This window comes from Haliotis rubra, unplaced genomic scaffold, assembly GCF_003918875.1.
Source record: "Haliotis rubra isolate DU_JTF1 unplaced genomic scaffold, ASM391887v1 Scf257, whole genome shotgun sequence".
In the NCBI taxonomy this organism is placed as follows: Eukaryota; Metazoa; Mollusca; class Gastropoda; order Lepetellida; family Haliotidae; genus Haliotis; species Haliotis rubra.
Window position 1 is genome coordinate 680,705 of NW_025766636.1, and position 14,332 is coordinate 695,036.

The following is a 14,332-nucleotide window of genomic DNA, read 5'->3' on the forward strand; positions in this document are numbered from 1 at the left end:
TCTGATAAAGAAAAAGATGAAGTCATGAAAACAACATTTACAATCTAAATTAATTCAAAATGTTAAAACCTTACAGCAGTGTCCCTCAATAAAAATGTCTCCTCCATTGTTTTCTCCATTTTCACTTAACGCAAACCCATTTTACAGACTTCTGGCCATGTCATTATACTTGTGCTACTTCACAAGAACAATAGATTATCCATCAACATTGTGTAGAATAATGTACCTTCAGAAGAAAATAATGTACCTTTTCAATGATCATTGGCAAACATTAAACACTTCATGTCCAACACATTTATTGTAAGAGCCCTATAATAAAGGGAATTTATTCTTAGCCACTATTTTACGGTGAACGGCAATAGTGTCTATTGCTATCAATCAGTGTGATCACTGAAGCAATGGTTTATTTGTGTCATTGATTGGCACTGATAAGTGACAGCATAACCAACTAGATCAATGTGGTCAATATACTGAACCTAAAGAGCTGGAAACCTAAAAGGGATGGATTTGACTATAGAGTATGTTATCACTATTATAGATAAACATCATGACAATATTACACAAGTGCAGTCAGTATAACTGAGATCATATGGTTTTACATGTGTACAGTCATATTTCATGAACACTTTTACGTGTCCTCTACAAGCTATAAGGTCCTTTAACACACCTTATGTACTTCACCTTAAACTAGACTTTACTTTGTTACATATCATCTTTCACACTGAAAGTTGATAACATTACTGAAAAAACTACTCAGATTTCAAACTAGTAGCTAGTAATCAGACAGGGTTTAAGTGTATAAATATAGAAGAAAATCTTTATATCATATTAATTCAGTGGTGACATGAACAGGGATTCTTTCAAACAACAAAACATGAAAGCATCATCTTATTTGAATCATTGAATTAGAATGAAAATACATCTCTTAAATATATAACCAAATAATCTGTAAATGAACTTTCATGACTACAATGGTCCCCAGTTTGGAAGTGTTGTCAACGACATATTTCTTTTAGTTATTATAAACATGACTTAGGACTGAGTTCCATGAAAAGTATAGACACAATATATGATTATGTGAAACGTTTTAACATTGTGCAGAATTTCTGTTATAGTATGACTATTGACATTTGTCAGTTGATATGAAACACCTGACACTGAAGCAACAAAATAGGAAGTGAAAGGTTAATATTAGTAATTCTTGCATACTATTAAATAAAGAAAATATTTAGAGACGTTTCTGGGTTTCATCTTCTCTTTAGTTCTTCCTGATGATGGGGCCAGAACAAGCCCTGAAACGTTTCACCAAACAATAAAAAGAAGATGAAATCCAGAAAAGTCTCTATGTTCAACAAATAGCATCTTCTAAATGCCAATCAAACATGTAAGATAATATTTGTTTTTGTTTCAGTTACTGAGAAAAACATTTTTTGGGATGTGGAAACACACACCCTCAGGCATGCCATGTCAAATGAAAACAATATCAATGTCTACACCTAAATCCACTACACCATAACATTATCCACTAAGCTTTCAACAAGGATTTTAAGAGGTAAACGTTTAGATACATTGATGGACATGTATATTACATAACTATGTGCACACATAAGTAGCTATACAAAAACAGTTTTTTCTAATATGCTTTTGACAGTTTAAAACTTGTATTCTGGGAAAATACACATTTCTTTAAATTCAGGACAACAAATGGGTTTTCAAACATAAAGACAGGCAAATATGATCAGACCAGAATGTATCAACATTTTCATGCATTAATAACATATATTTTTTTTACCTTGGACACCTGCATCTTCGGCGCTGGCTTCTTGCCTCCCTTGTCATCTCCTGCAACACAGATATAAACATCCGCAATGAAAACTATGTATTTTGGGGCCCAAAGCGTATTTGTAGTGACTGAACATTAGGATTTTGACTAACATACCTCAACATTCATGTTTCAACTGAAGCTATTTCAAAGCCAGGCAACCACACCAGAGGCCTTTACAAACCTGTATGCACCAGATAAACGTTCAGATTTTGCTTGGATTCTAAATTTATGAGAGGTCAGTTGTGTTTGAAGTCGCAACACTTATTTGTTCTCTATATTCAGTTAATGTAAACAAGCTAATGCATTGTTCTTTCTATTTCTTGGTTTAAAAAGAAACAATGTTTATCCCAAACATTGGGCCAGTAGTCAATATGAAAATCATAATATACTTAAAAAATACGCTATTTCCTTAATGGTTATTACACATGTTAAATAGGGAGGGCAAGAGTTGGTAGGATAAACCAAATATGGGGCCAGTTTTACAAATATAAAAGTGAACTATTCTGGAACCAGTAACATTATTTCTATACATATTCCTGCATAACAGAAAGTTACAATGATCTAAGATGGAGGCAACGCTAATATTTTTAATATTAAAATATTCCAAACCAACCTGACTAGAATAAAATATAATTGTTTTCGTGTTCATAATAATTCTAATTATGTGCTACATTTGCTAAAGAGAGTTGGTATATCCTTTTCCCATAAAATGCAAATGACAATTGCAACAGGCAATATTGCTCCCTTATACCTCCAAGTAACAACCTTCATAGAACTCTAAAAGAAGTTCAGGACAAATACACTGGTTGTGTCCAGATTCACACTTCAGTTGCCGGGGTCAAAGAATGCAGCATGGAGTGCATAATCGCTACACTAACTTGCTGTATCAATACAGTATGTTACTTTTTAATGGCCTGTCTTATCAATAGGCTTTTTGATATCAACAAGTCATCGGCTTATAATACCTTGAATCACACTGCAGATACTTAAGAAGTATTTAATGTAGCATTCAGCTCAATGGACTACATGTACACAGTAATGCACATGTAAATAATAAACAGACGAGAAAATTGTCCCTTTCAAAGTTGATTTCAGAGTCATCAATCATGCGTACCGTCTCAGTGGGTAAGCACAAATAATAGCCTGTATGCCACTGGAAGATCTTCAGGCGTGATCGTGACTATATTTCCGTTTCTTATCATAAAAGATAGCATTGTGGGTCAGGTACTTGATTGTCAATGGGGCGCTAGACTTATCTGACAATCCAGCTGATGGGAAATAAACTCACTCTGTGTATATTTACTTAACAGTCATTGAAGTCTGGCTTGTCTACACAGAGTGAGAAGGTTTGGTAACTTAGCGATATAACTGCTGATTACGATAACTAAACTTGTTTGCCTAATACTTATGTGACACTGTCAGATTGGCACTGCTCAATATATTAATATTTGATCAACATGTCTCTTACGTTCGAGAGCAAGTGACTAGAGAATGTCAAGTAGCAGTAGATCCAAACATAACACACATTTTAATTAATTTCACATTTTCTTTAATCTGAACAAAATGTTAAATGTGACTTTTGGCAGTCTAAAAGAAATTCAATGTAAGTCTTAGTAAACAGTAAAGTTTACTTGAACAGGTCTACAGTATGCAGTTGGGCATAGTCTTATTGGTAATTTTTATCATTTTTTATTCAATGTCTTTCAACAGTTTTACTTTAAATTGGTTTGAACTAATTAACCTTTATTCAAATTTGAAAGACAATTAAGTAAGGTTTGACAAACGGCAAAACTGATTAAAACCTACATTGTATAATTACATATATGTCATCGGTGTAGACGGTATGCAAATAATTAAAAAATACTGACAGCTGGATTTGAAGGCGTCTGAATTTTTGTTTCGCTCAGTACAGTAAGATTTGTTGAGGCCCTGAACATATCGATTTCACTTTCTTGAACAGAAAAGAACTTTTATGTTCTAAACTGTGCCGGTTTAAGTAAAAGAAGCAGGAATATTGACGTGTGGTAACTAACCCATTTAGTAAATGCAAGGTCATATGTTTTGACAAATGTCACTTCCACCACTCACCTTTGGTTACGAGAGGGGGCGCAACTTCTTGGTCAGGTTTTGGGCTGTCAGGCTTGTTTTGCTCTTTTTCACTAGGCCCGCCGTCTTGTTCGACGTCTGCCATTTTGAGAAAGTTTAAAGTATCCTCTCACAAGCAACAGTCCAGTTGTGTCCAAGTGTCCTTGTGAGAAATGAATTGTTACTGCGAGTTCTCACTGAACACTCGAACTAAGTAGGCGCGTCATCTTTGAGCTGTGCTACCGCGCACGTGTTCTGACTTCCGCGCTGTGGGGGATACAAAATAGTCCGCGATAAAAACACTGCATAAATATTTATTGCTTGATAACATTAGATGACATCGCATGCATGAAACTGACAGGGTATGATTACATACAATACCTGCAGAAAATATGCTTTAATTATGAATATGATGACAGATGTTTTTTAGCGGAATAATATTTTGGCAAGTAGCTCTGTGGAGACGTTTCCCTCACCATGGAGACATGTACACAAAAGAGCCGGGGTCTGAATCGGATTAAGGTCATTATTCTTACCTAATCAGTTCGCGTATCGAAAATCTTTTCACGGCCGTGTGGTGTTGTGGAATGATAAACGGTGTTGAGTGTTGGACGCTAAGCGAAAAAAAGTCGGTATGAGGAGAGCTGTCAATTAATTTTGTACATAACACAATTTCATGTCTTCATTTAGATCTAGGTATTTTATTAAATGTCCCAGTCCCTGCGCCGGGGACAAAGTTTGTTATTTACAGACTTATACTTCCATTGCTTATGCTATTTGATACGTATCAGGTTTTATTATGCATTATATAATAATGTTCAAACCTCGAGTGTTGCGCTTTCATGTATTTTATTTAAATGTAATTTTAAAAAAACAAAAAAAACACATGGAATTTCTACAGTATCGTAGGATCATAGTTTACTTGGTCGTCATGATAGGTTTTTGGACGGCAGTGATCGCTCGGGCTTTTACGAGGGGTGTTGCGTAACACAGACATTGTAAACTCTTGAATGGTGGCTTGTGTTCATGCGATAATGGAGACAACAATGGATGTTTTAAAGTGGTCGAAAATCCATAACGCAAGTATACTTTAGTGCATCTCACAATTCTCGTAAAATATACTACTGCAGTATACGTAATGCAAATTTATATTTCTTACATACGGTACAGAGAGGAATTTCCCTAATCAGACCAATATTAGACGGTTATTTAAAGGAGAACATGTAAGTCACACCCGGACCGTCTCTCTTCTAAAGGCGTGTTTTCGATTAATCATTTGTCGTTCGTGATTGATTGTTATTTTCGTCCCTGTCGGTGCATTTTTTTCTAAAATTCAATTCATATTTGTTTTCAATATTTTTGTTGTCCAGTAAACGTAGTCGTTTGTCTATATAGGGCAGATGCGAACGAACTCAATTTAATGTTCAGATATAAACACGTACGAATGTTGAACAATACGTTTAATTACTACGTAAAGAAGTACTTTGTATATATTGCGTAACACTTCTAAGCAGAATAAACAAAAGTCAGTCTACCTCGTTAACTGAAAGTACTCGAGTTACACGTAGTTACAGTCAAACAGAGCGCATCACAAAGACATGGACGATTCTGCTTTGACCATAATGTTCAGTCGTGTACAACTGTATATTGTTTAGAGAATTGAGGTTTTAATCCCAAATAAAACTGTTACACTCGTTCTCGGTAATATAATCATATATGTCATGGTGGTGGTCATATGGATGTAATATTGATTCCCCGCTTCTGTCGAACTTCTGATACCTCGTGGACTTGATCTAACAATTAATGTTAAATGTACTCCACTGGAGGCGACATCAACGCTTTTAAAAAGTGATTTAACTTTGACACTCCAAACTTTGTCTCGAACTACGAATAATTCGAGTGATCGAGTTAACAAAATTAACCGTTCGTCTGTCCCATCATTACGTCATAGGATCATATATCCCATGTCACTCTGTAGGAGGTTTTTAATATACAAGGACCAGTATATTTAGTCTTGTCATGTTTGTGTCATTGATAGGCCCGGGATGAGTTATATGTATACGTTTGATATTGCCTCGTGTGTGTGCACATGGAACTCACTCGACACGCAGAGGAGTTCGGGTTATGATCACTTAACTACGCCTAGCCTATGCTAAACGCAGCTGTATAATCAGACATATTGGAACGTGTCGTTCCGCTCTCCCTGTACGGCCCAAACAACCTTCAAACCGAAACTCCATACTCACTGCAGATACACAATAAAATATATTATAATCGGATAAGGGTCGGCAAATAAAACAGCCGCGAGCGCTGGGGATCAAGCTTAAGTCATTAATTTTTGGTAGTAACTAAGTTGTATTACATCTTTTAAACATCATAAGTAGCATTTATATGACTAGGTGCGGCTGTATAGTTGGCTTGAGTAGTTACAGGCAAGGAGTACACATATATCTCGTACATCTAGCCTCACTGGTAGACCAGCGCTGTCATAGAGTGGTTGCCGAATATACGGAGAGACCAATGTTCTGGGTACACCTTTGCTATCAAATTTCAACAGTGTTTATTTTCAAAAATCCCAAAGCAATCGGTGATGAAATTATGCATGAACTGGACAACTTACATTGCAAAGATATGAGCTAATCACGACTTTTTATAACCTGACGAGTATATGCATAAGGTTAACCTGTGTCAGGATGGTTGGATTCTGCTCACAAGCATATATTTATACAGGTATATTTACATTTTCTGCTGGACAGAAGGAGGCGTGTTAAATCCCATACACATTCCGTGCTGTGTGGGTTTGTAGACGACACGTACTGGACGTTATATTGTGTATCGATGTTAAGTGAGTTTTAAGTCAATAAATGCCCTAAAACCGTACCCCGCCACCATTTTCCCATCGGCAGACCGTCCACCCCCTGGTCTCTATAACTCTGATAGATCACTGACTGGGAGACTGTGCGTTATGCGGGGTACGGCGCATTAGTGGATACCCGACACCATAGACTCTCAGGTCCTTTTGTAAAGATCTTTACGTTAAATCGGCGTATAAATCAAGACTGTTAAAGGCGTGTATACCTTCGATGTATGGATCAGGTAGTTCATATTGTTTATTGACACTAACTTTAGGCATTAGGAGAATATACTTATTCTAAATTCGCAAATACAGGTAAGACAGAGCCTATGTTCAGGAGAATTCGGAGTGAGTGAGGAGGATTTTACGCCGCTTTTAGCAATATCGAGGAGACTTCGGAACACACGGTTGACTGGAAATTAAACTGTTCGAAATATTTTGATGATTCTTTTAATCTGATAGAGAATTCCTTCAGTCATAGTATACACCATCCTCGATAATCTCCAGGGTATACGTTACGATAACTCTCCACTATACCCTGGATGCATCTACGGCTTGGCCCGATGATTTTATTACCTCCCTTGGTTGGCTCCTGATTCTCACAGTAGCCAATCAGCTAAGCCGCTGTTACAACCGAACTTGCCAGTGTCAACAAAGATAGAGGTCGCAGCCACGAAGGTTTGTTCGCAGTGCGACTCAGACTTTTGGGGAAATCATACAGACAAATTTACAGGTCTGAAACTTTAAAAATATATATGCAAGAACTCCTTCAACCTCTTTCAGAGTATCTCTGTATCAATTGTGATGCCAAGTTTTATCGGTTAGATAATTTAAGAAGCGAAAGTGAGTTGTGATTGGTCCGCTCAACTTCCCAGCGTAGACACCTGATTGGATAAGAAGCCAGACGAGGGAGGTAATAAAATTATCCGGCGGAACTGTAGATGCGTCGAGGGTATAGTGGAGAGTGATCGTAACGTATACCCTGGAGATTATCGAGGATGAGTATACACATGAATGGGTGTTTTGCCACACACAAAGTGAGGAAGAGGTTTTGTTTGTTGTTAAACACATTAGTACTACCTCTGTCATCAATATACCATGTGTAAGACGGCGGTCTGTAAGTAGTCAGGTCTCGCCAAGAACATTGATCCACAGAAGTCGGAAATGATGACATAAAATCAATCAAATCACCGAATCTGACCACACGACCCAGTTATTTGCCCCTTGCGACTAGCGCAGGTTGCTGGGGACCAATTCTCACCTGGAATACCAACGGGTTGTTGAAGAGTCATATACCGTTTAATGCCGATTAATTGCTAACAAAATATAATTGTACTTCTAATGATACTATAGGGAACTGGTTCACTTTCTGAATAATGATGACGCCTCCTTAATAAATATCAGCAGGTTGGAACGAAGGGCAGTCGTGAAGATTTTGGACCAGTGAAGATCTTTGATCGCTTGTTGTAAGAAGCCGCTGACGGGAACGGGTGGTCAGACTTGCTGTCTTGGCTGGTGCATGTCAATTCCCAATTGCATATATCGACGTTTATGATGACAATCACTGGATCGTCTGGTCCATACTCTATTATTTACAAATCGTCGTCATGGAGCTGGAATACTGCTGGGTGTGGCGTTAAAGAACAAACAAATAAGCAAAAATGAATATTTTAACTTGGAAAGGTGTACAGCGAAAAAACATGATCGAATAAGTCGGTGGAGATGTACTCTCCAAGATGCAGCGTTATTGATGTCGGTCCTTAGGCCCGAAGCCGACTGAAAACCGCTCGGACCCACAGCTTATATTTTCTGCAGGTCCTTAGGGGCGAAAGCATTTTCATCCACAGTAACTAAGTGTATTATTTCCATATCAAAATATAGGGCCAACACATTCTGACCAGGACCCACAACGTTTTATGGTTCTGGGTCCTTATATAGCGCCTGCAGCTTTTCAGGGTTAAGGGCAAACACTGACAAGATGACACATCCAGAAATGATTGCTGCTGTCGAGAAGAGAACAGTGGAAGGGCAAAGGATACCAGACGTGAAACTGGCCCTGCAGTCAATATTTCATTGCAAGCACTTAATACCTCGATACACAATATTTGGGTGTGAGTACAATGGGGTCCAAGATACCCCAGTCTGCATGATTATGGAATACGTTGCAGATTAGATGAAAGAAAGTTTGCATCATGTCTGGCAGAAGGTGATAAGACGTGGATTCATCAATGGACCCGTGACAAAACCAAAATCATTGCTATAGAAACATCCAACATCTGTCTACCTATTGGTAGACTATACCTTCCTTATAAACTCACAAAGGGGAATATATGATGATACTTCGAGACAACAAGAGTGCTAATATTAGACCATGATATGTAGAGGGTATCATTGTCCTGATAGTTAGGATGTTCCAGCCAACTATGACAACATAGACGTGAAGATGACTATACGATTGGTCGAACTATCACTGAGTGGCAATTCCCCATGGCTCGAAGGCAGCTAAAATATCTATGCTATAGTTAGTTACCATAGATCGCAAAAAATACATGCTTCGCGTTGGTGTATAGGTTCAAATAGCGTGCATAAATGTATATATCAGGCAACGTTCCATAAAAAAAAGACAATCCAATTCCGGAATCTGGGGCGGGTAATAGTTAGTAGAAATGTAAAAATGATCTATGGCAATTCACATATAAAGATGAAAAAACGCATATCAAACTATTCGAAAACTGTTATAATAGGTCACTTATGTGGTTCTAGTGTCGCACTAAAGGGTTTAGCTGTTGATATAGTATAATAACTTGCAGCAGTAATAGAGTCTCCAACAGGTATGTATATATGAACACACGTGGGGTCTCTACCCTCCCCTTTATAACCTCTCTTGCTGATAATGCCATGTTAGAAATTAGTACCGACTATACAGGAGAGTCTCGGGCATGCATTATTCACATTAAGTCAAGAAAGTATACTTCACAGGCGGCTTCCAACGGGGTAGATGAAAGAACCGAAAATGACCTAACTGATCCCCATGACTAGGCTATAAGGACTACCCCTGCCGTCATATAGCGTGTCCGCCTCATTGATCGGGTACGAGGTGTGTGCTGCTATGCATTATTAAGCCCAGCAATGAGATCGGTAAATTGGTTCTGATCTGGGTTCGCGATAACCCAAGCGTATGTTTGTGAAGTTTGCAATTAATGTAACCAGGGGCAGATACGTAATGCTATATCTCTCGTGGTAACAGTCATAAAGAAATGGCTAATTGTAAATCAAACACCAGGTTCAGGAAATAATATACTACTCCCTAGCCTTTCACGTTTCTCCGTGTTTGTTGTGTGTCATGATTGGAAAAAACGTGATGGTTACTTTTATGTACTTTTGTTAAACGCCATGCAACGGTATTGGTTAGGTAAAGGCGCGTTCCCACGTTGCAATCCACAAATTTTATGCAACAAATTGCAACGTGGGAACGCGCCTTAAGTGGTGGCTGGGTGGCCAAGTGGAACAAGATGCAGTAGTTCGCTGTGTAGAGTGGTGTCCCTTAATAGCTGTGTCAGGATCAGCTGGTCATAGGTTCTAATCCCAAATATGGTGGGTTTCCTTTTCTATTTTATGTTCATAACTATAGGATTCACCCTTTGATGTTACCGATATACTTGATAAGTTGACGCCGCGCTTCGCTTGGTAGAGTTGCAGCCCTTTAACGCGCCAGTAAACTGTGATCGTGGGTTAGTATCCTGGAGTCGACCTGATTACACTGGTCAAAACCAAACCATTCTCGCGGGTTTCACCATTGTGATAAAACTGTAGGAACTGTAATACGTTTCTCCCACATAAAGCTGAGACGCCGATATATACTACACGAAGAGGGCTTAAACCACACTTTATTCATCCTTAAGCTATGTTAATGCTTTCGTTTTTCATAAATGGTTTCTTACCTGTGTGACTATCAAAATCATTAATAGAAAAAGAATAGATATATGATTTACAAAAAAAACATTATTGGTGACTTGTATATAACCTGTGTCTATCAATTGATTTTTAAAAAACATATAAGTACATCCATGAATATTCGAGATCTCGATATCTGAAAGTATTTACAAATTGATGTACTGATTGTAATAACAATAACTTTATATTACATTTAATCGAATTCATTATGCAAATATTACTAAAGCTTGTGGTTAAGTTACTAATACGAAAGTAAATAAAAGTATCGAATAATTGATTACTGATTCGTTCCTTATCTTATCTATAAACACATTTATATGTTGTGGTGATGAACAAGAAAAATAGTTCTATGGCTAACGCCGTTATTACGCTAATGATGTACAGTGCTGTGGATAAAGCATTTATATACATAAATAAAGTTATACTTGTACCATGCACACGTCAGTCCTTTTAAGCAAATGTGCAGCATTTTGTGACGCCAACGCTCGGCCATACAGCTGAGATATGCTCGGTATCTGTTTTAACATTGGACCCCCTCACTCACGATAACCCGCTATCAGACGAAACATAACCAAGTCTCTCGGCAACACAATGTACCACCCGGTAGTCTTCCATCATTAATTAACTCTACAGATGAAACTGATAGAATCAAAGGTCATCCTAACCTAAGTCAATGCAGAGTACGATTGTCTCCCGCTGTTTATCGCTATACTGAGGCAGGGGTTATCAAACGGGCGGCGTTATATCGCAACACCCGAGGCAGGGGGTATCAAATGACTGGTGGCTTAAGAATCCCGGTGGGGTCACCCTGGTATGACTATCTCGCACCTGATCTATGTTTGAAAAATTGTTGTCAAAGCACAAGTCTGCTATGCACTGCTTACAGAGTGCCGTGTGGTTTAAGCTTGACAATAGGCTGTGTCAAGCCTATTTACGTATACCGATATGCTACGAGGGCCAGGGTCTTACTCGTTGCTGTTGATTGTTCTTGTTTCAGCATAATCAAATGGACGTCTTCTCGGGAAGCCGCCAGCTTGAGCTCAGATATGTACTCTGGCAGACAAGTGCAATAATCGCCTCCTATATATGACCCTATAATTCAGTAAACATGCCTATACCGGACACTCTTTTAATATAACGACTACATGTAATTAAAGGCCGAATCAACGGTATAGTGATTCCTTAATTTTGAGGTAAATTACTCTTTACGGCTTAGCTGGGAAGGTATTGACCGAATTAACGGGGTTTGCTTTCTGAAAATATCTATACATACAGGCACATAAACATCAACAACATTAACAACAACATGTAATTGTTGTTCTAGCTTGATAACGGTGTAGGAATCTACGCCAAAACGTCACAATATGCAATAAACAAGAAGTCGTGTGCTTTATTATTAACCTGGTGTAGTTCACCTGTGGGTAGTCTTTAGGGAGATACCACCTGTAGGACGTTACTGAATACATACTGCGGACATTAATATATGAGTATGTACCACCATCCAGATACAGGTCAAAGTGGTACCTAATCGAAATGAGATTTAAACCACGTACCAAAGGCAGAAGACATTTGATGGGAACTTTATCGTATTATTTTACGAGCGCTTCAGGTAACGAACACCTCTCCGTCGCACGTAATCACATAAGCCCCGCCCACCTACTGTATAGAGCCCAGTGCAGATTTAGTGGGTCCACAAACATTTTCTTTACTGCAGTGAAACCAGTTAAAATGGCACTGTGCTGATAAACAAACGATCAAAATAATGGCGAAAATTGAAGCCCAACCTACCCACAGCGGATGCAGTTACTGGTAAGGGAGGCAACTCTGCTCATAAAATTGTTTTACTGTGAACCACGTACTGGATTACTAACCGCATCGGAGACGTAAGCACGTAATAGCTCACTCATGTTACAAGCACGGAATAGCTCACTCATGTTACAAGCACGGAATAGCTCACTCATGTTACAAGCACGGAATAGCTCACTCATGTTACAAGCACGGAATAGCTCACTCATGTTACAAGCACGGAATAGCTCACTCATGTTACAAGCACGGAATAGCTCACTCATGTTACAAGCACGGAATAGCTCACTCATGTTACAAGCACGGAATAGCTCACTCATGTTACAAGCACGGAATAGCTCACTCATGTTACAAGCACGGAATAGCTCACTCATGTTACAAGCACGGAATAGCTCACTCGTGTTACAAGCACGGAATAGCTCACTCATGTTACAAGCACGGAATAGCTCACTCATGTTACAAGCACGGAATAGCTCACTCATGTTACAAGCACGGAATAGCTCACTCATGTTACAAGCACGGAATAGCTCACTCATGTTACAAGCACGGAATAGCTCACTCATGTTACAAGCACGGAATAGCTCACTCATGTTACAAGCACGGAATAGCTCACTCATGTTACAAGCACGGAATAGCTCACTCATGTTACAAGCACGGAATAGCTCACTCATGTTACAAGCACGGAATAGCTCACTCATGTTACAAGCACGGAATAGCTCACTCATGTTACAAGCACGGAATAGCTCACTCATGTTACAAGCACGGAATAGCTCACTCATGTTACAAGCACGGAATAGCTCACTCATGTTACAAGCACGGAATAGCTCACTCATGTTACAAGCACGGAATAGCTCACTCATGTTACAAGCACGGAATAGCTCACTCATGTTACAAGCACGGAATAGCTCACTCATGTTACAAGCACGGAATAGCTCACTCATGTTACAAGCACGGAATAGCTCACTCATGTTACAAGCACGGAATAGCTCACTCATGTTACAAGCACGGAATAGCTCACTCATGTTACAAGCACGGAATAGCTCATGTTACAAGCACGGAATGTTACAAGCACGGAATAGCTCACTCATGTTACAAGCACGGAATAGCTCACTCATGTTACAAGCACGGAATAGCTCACTCATGTTACAAGCACGGAATAGCTCACTCATGTTACAAATAAAGCCTCAGAAGTTTGGGATTGGCACAATCGGGAAACATTTTAACAATTTCAAACAAAATTTCGTAAATTTGTATTGGGAGTTGGAAACTCAACTACAAACGCAGCTGTTTTAGATGAATATGGACGTTATAATATCTATTGTTTTTGTTTCGTTTGGGAAAATCAAGAGGGAATAATGATTTGTTTATCAGTGACTTTTCATAAGAATTAAGGATTGTTATATCCAAACATGGTTTTCTGAGATTAGTGATTCCTCGAATTTTGACTTGTATGCATCTATGAAGTCTACTTTCGCCATAGGGCCATTTTATAGAAAGTATTTACATCAAAAGGATCTCCGGCGAATGATAACATTGTTAAGAGTGAGTGAGTGAGTTTAGTTTTACGCCGCACTCAGCAATAGTCCAGCTATATGGCGGCGGTCTGTAAATAATCGAATCTGGACCATACAATCCAGTGATCAACAATATGAGCATCGATCTGCGCAAATGGGAACCGATGACATGTGTCAACCAAGTCAGCGAGCCTGACCACCCGATCCCGCCAGTCACCTCTTACGACAAGCATGGGTTACTGAAGGCCAATATTCTAACCCGGACCTTCACGGGTAAACATTGTTAAGAACAGGTGA

At 38.8% G+C, this 14,332-nt stretch overlaps 1 protein-coding gene across 1 annotated transcript in view; it reads right to left on the minus strand.

Annotated features, from left to right (window-relative positions):
* Positions 1-4,125, minus strand: part of LOC124279823 (dynein axonemal heavy chain 5-like) — a 55,627-nt gene extending 51,502 nt beyond the window's left edge. Inside the window, 2 exon segments of the mRNA XM_046715700.1 lie at positions 1,793-1,842; positions 3,914-4,125. Of these exon segments, the coding sequence (XP_046571656.1) occupies positions 1,793-1,842; positions 3,914-4,016 (153 nt within the window). The 5' untranslated portion in view covers positions 4,017-4,125.
* Between the last annotated feature and the right edge of the window lie 10,207 nt (positions 4,126-14,332).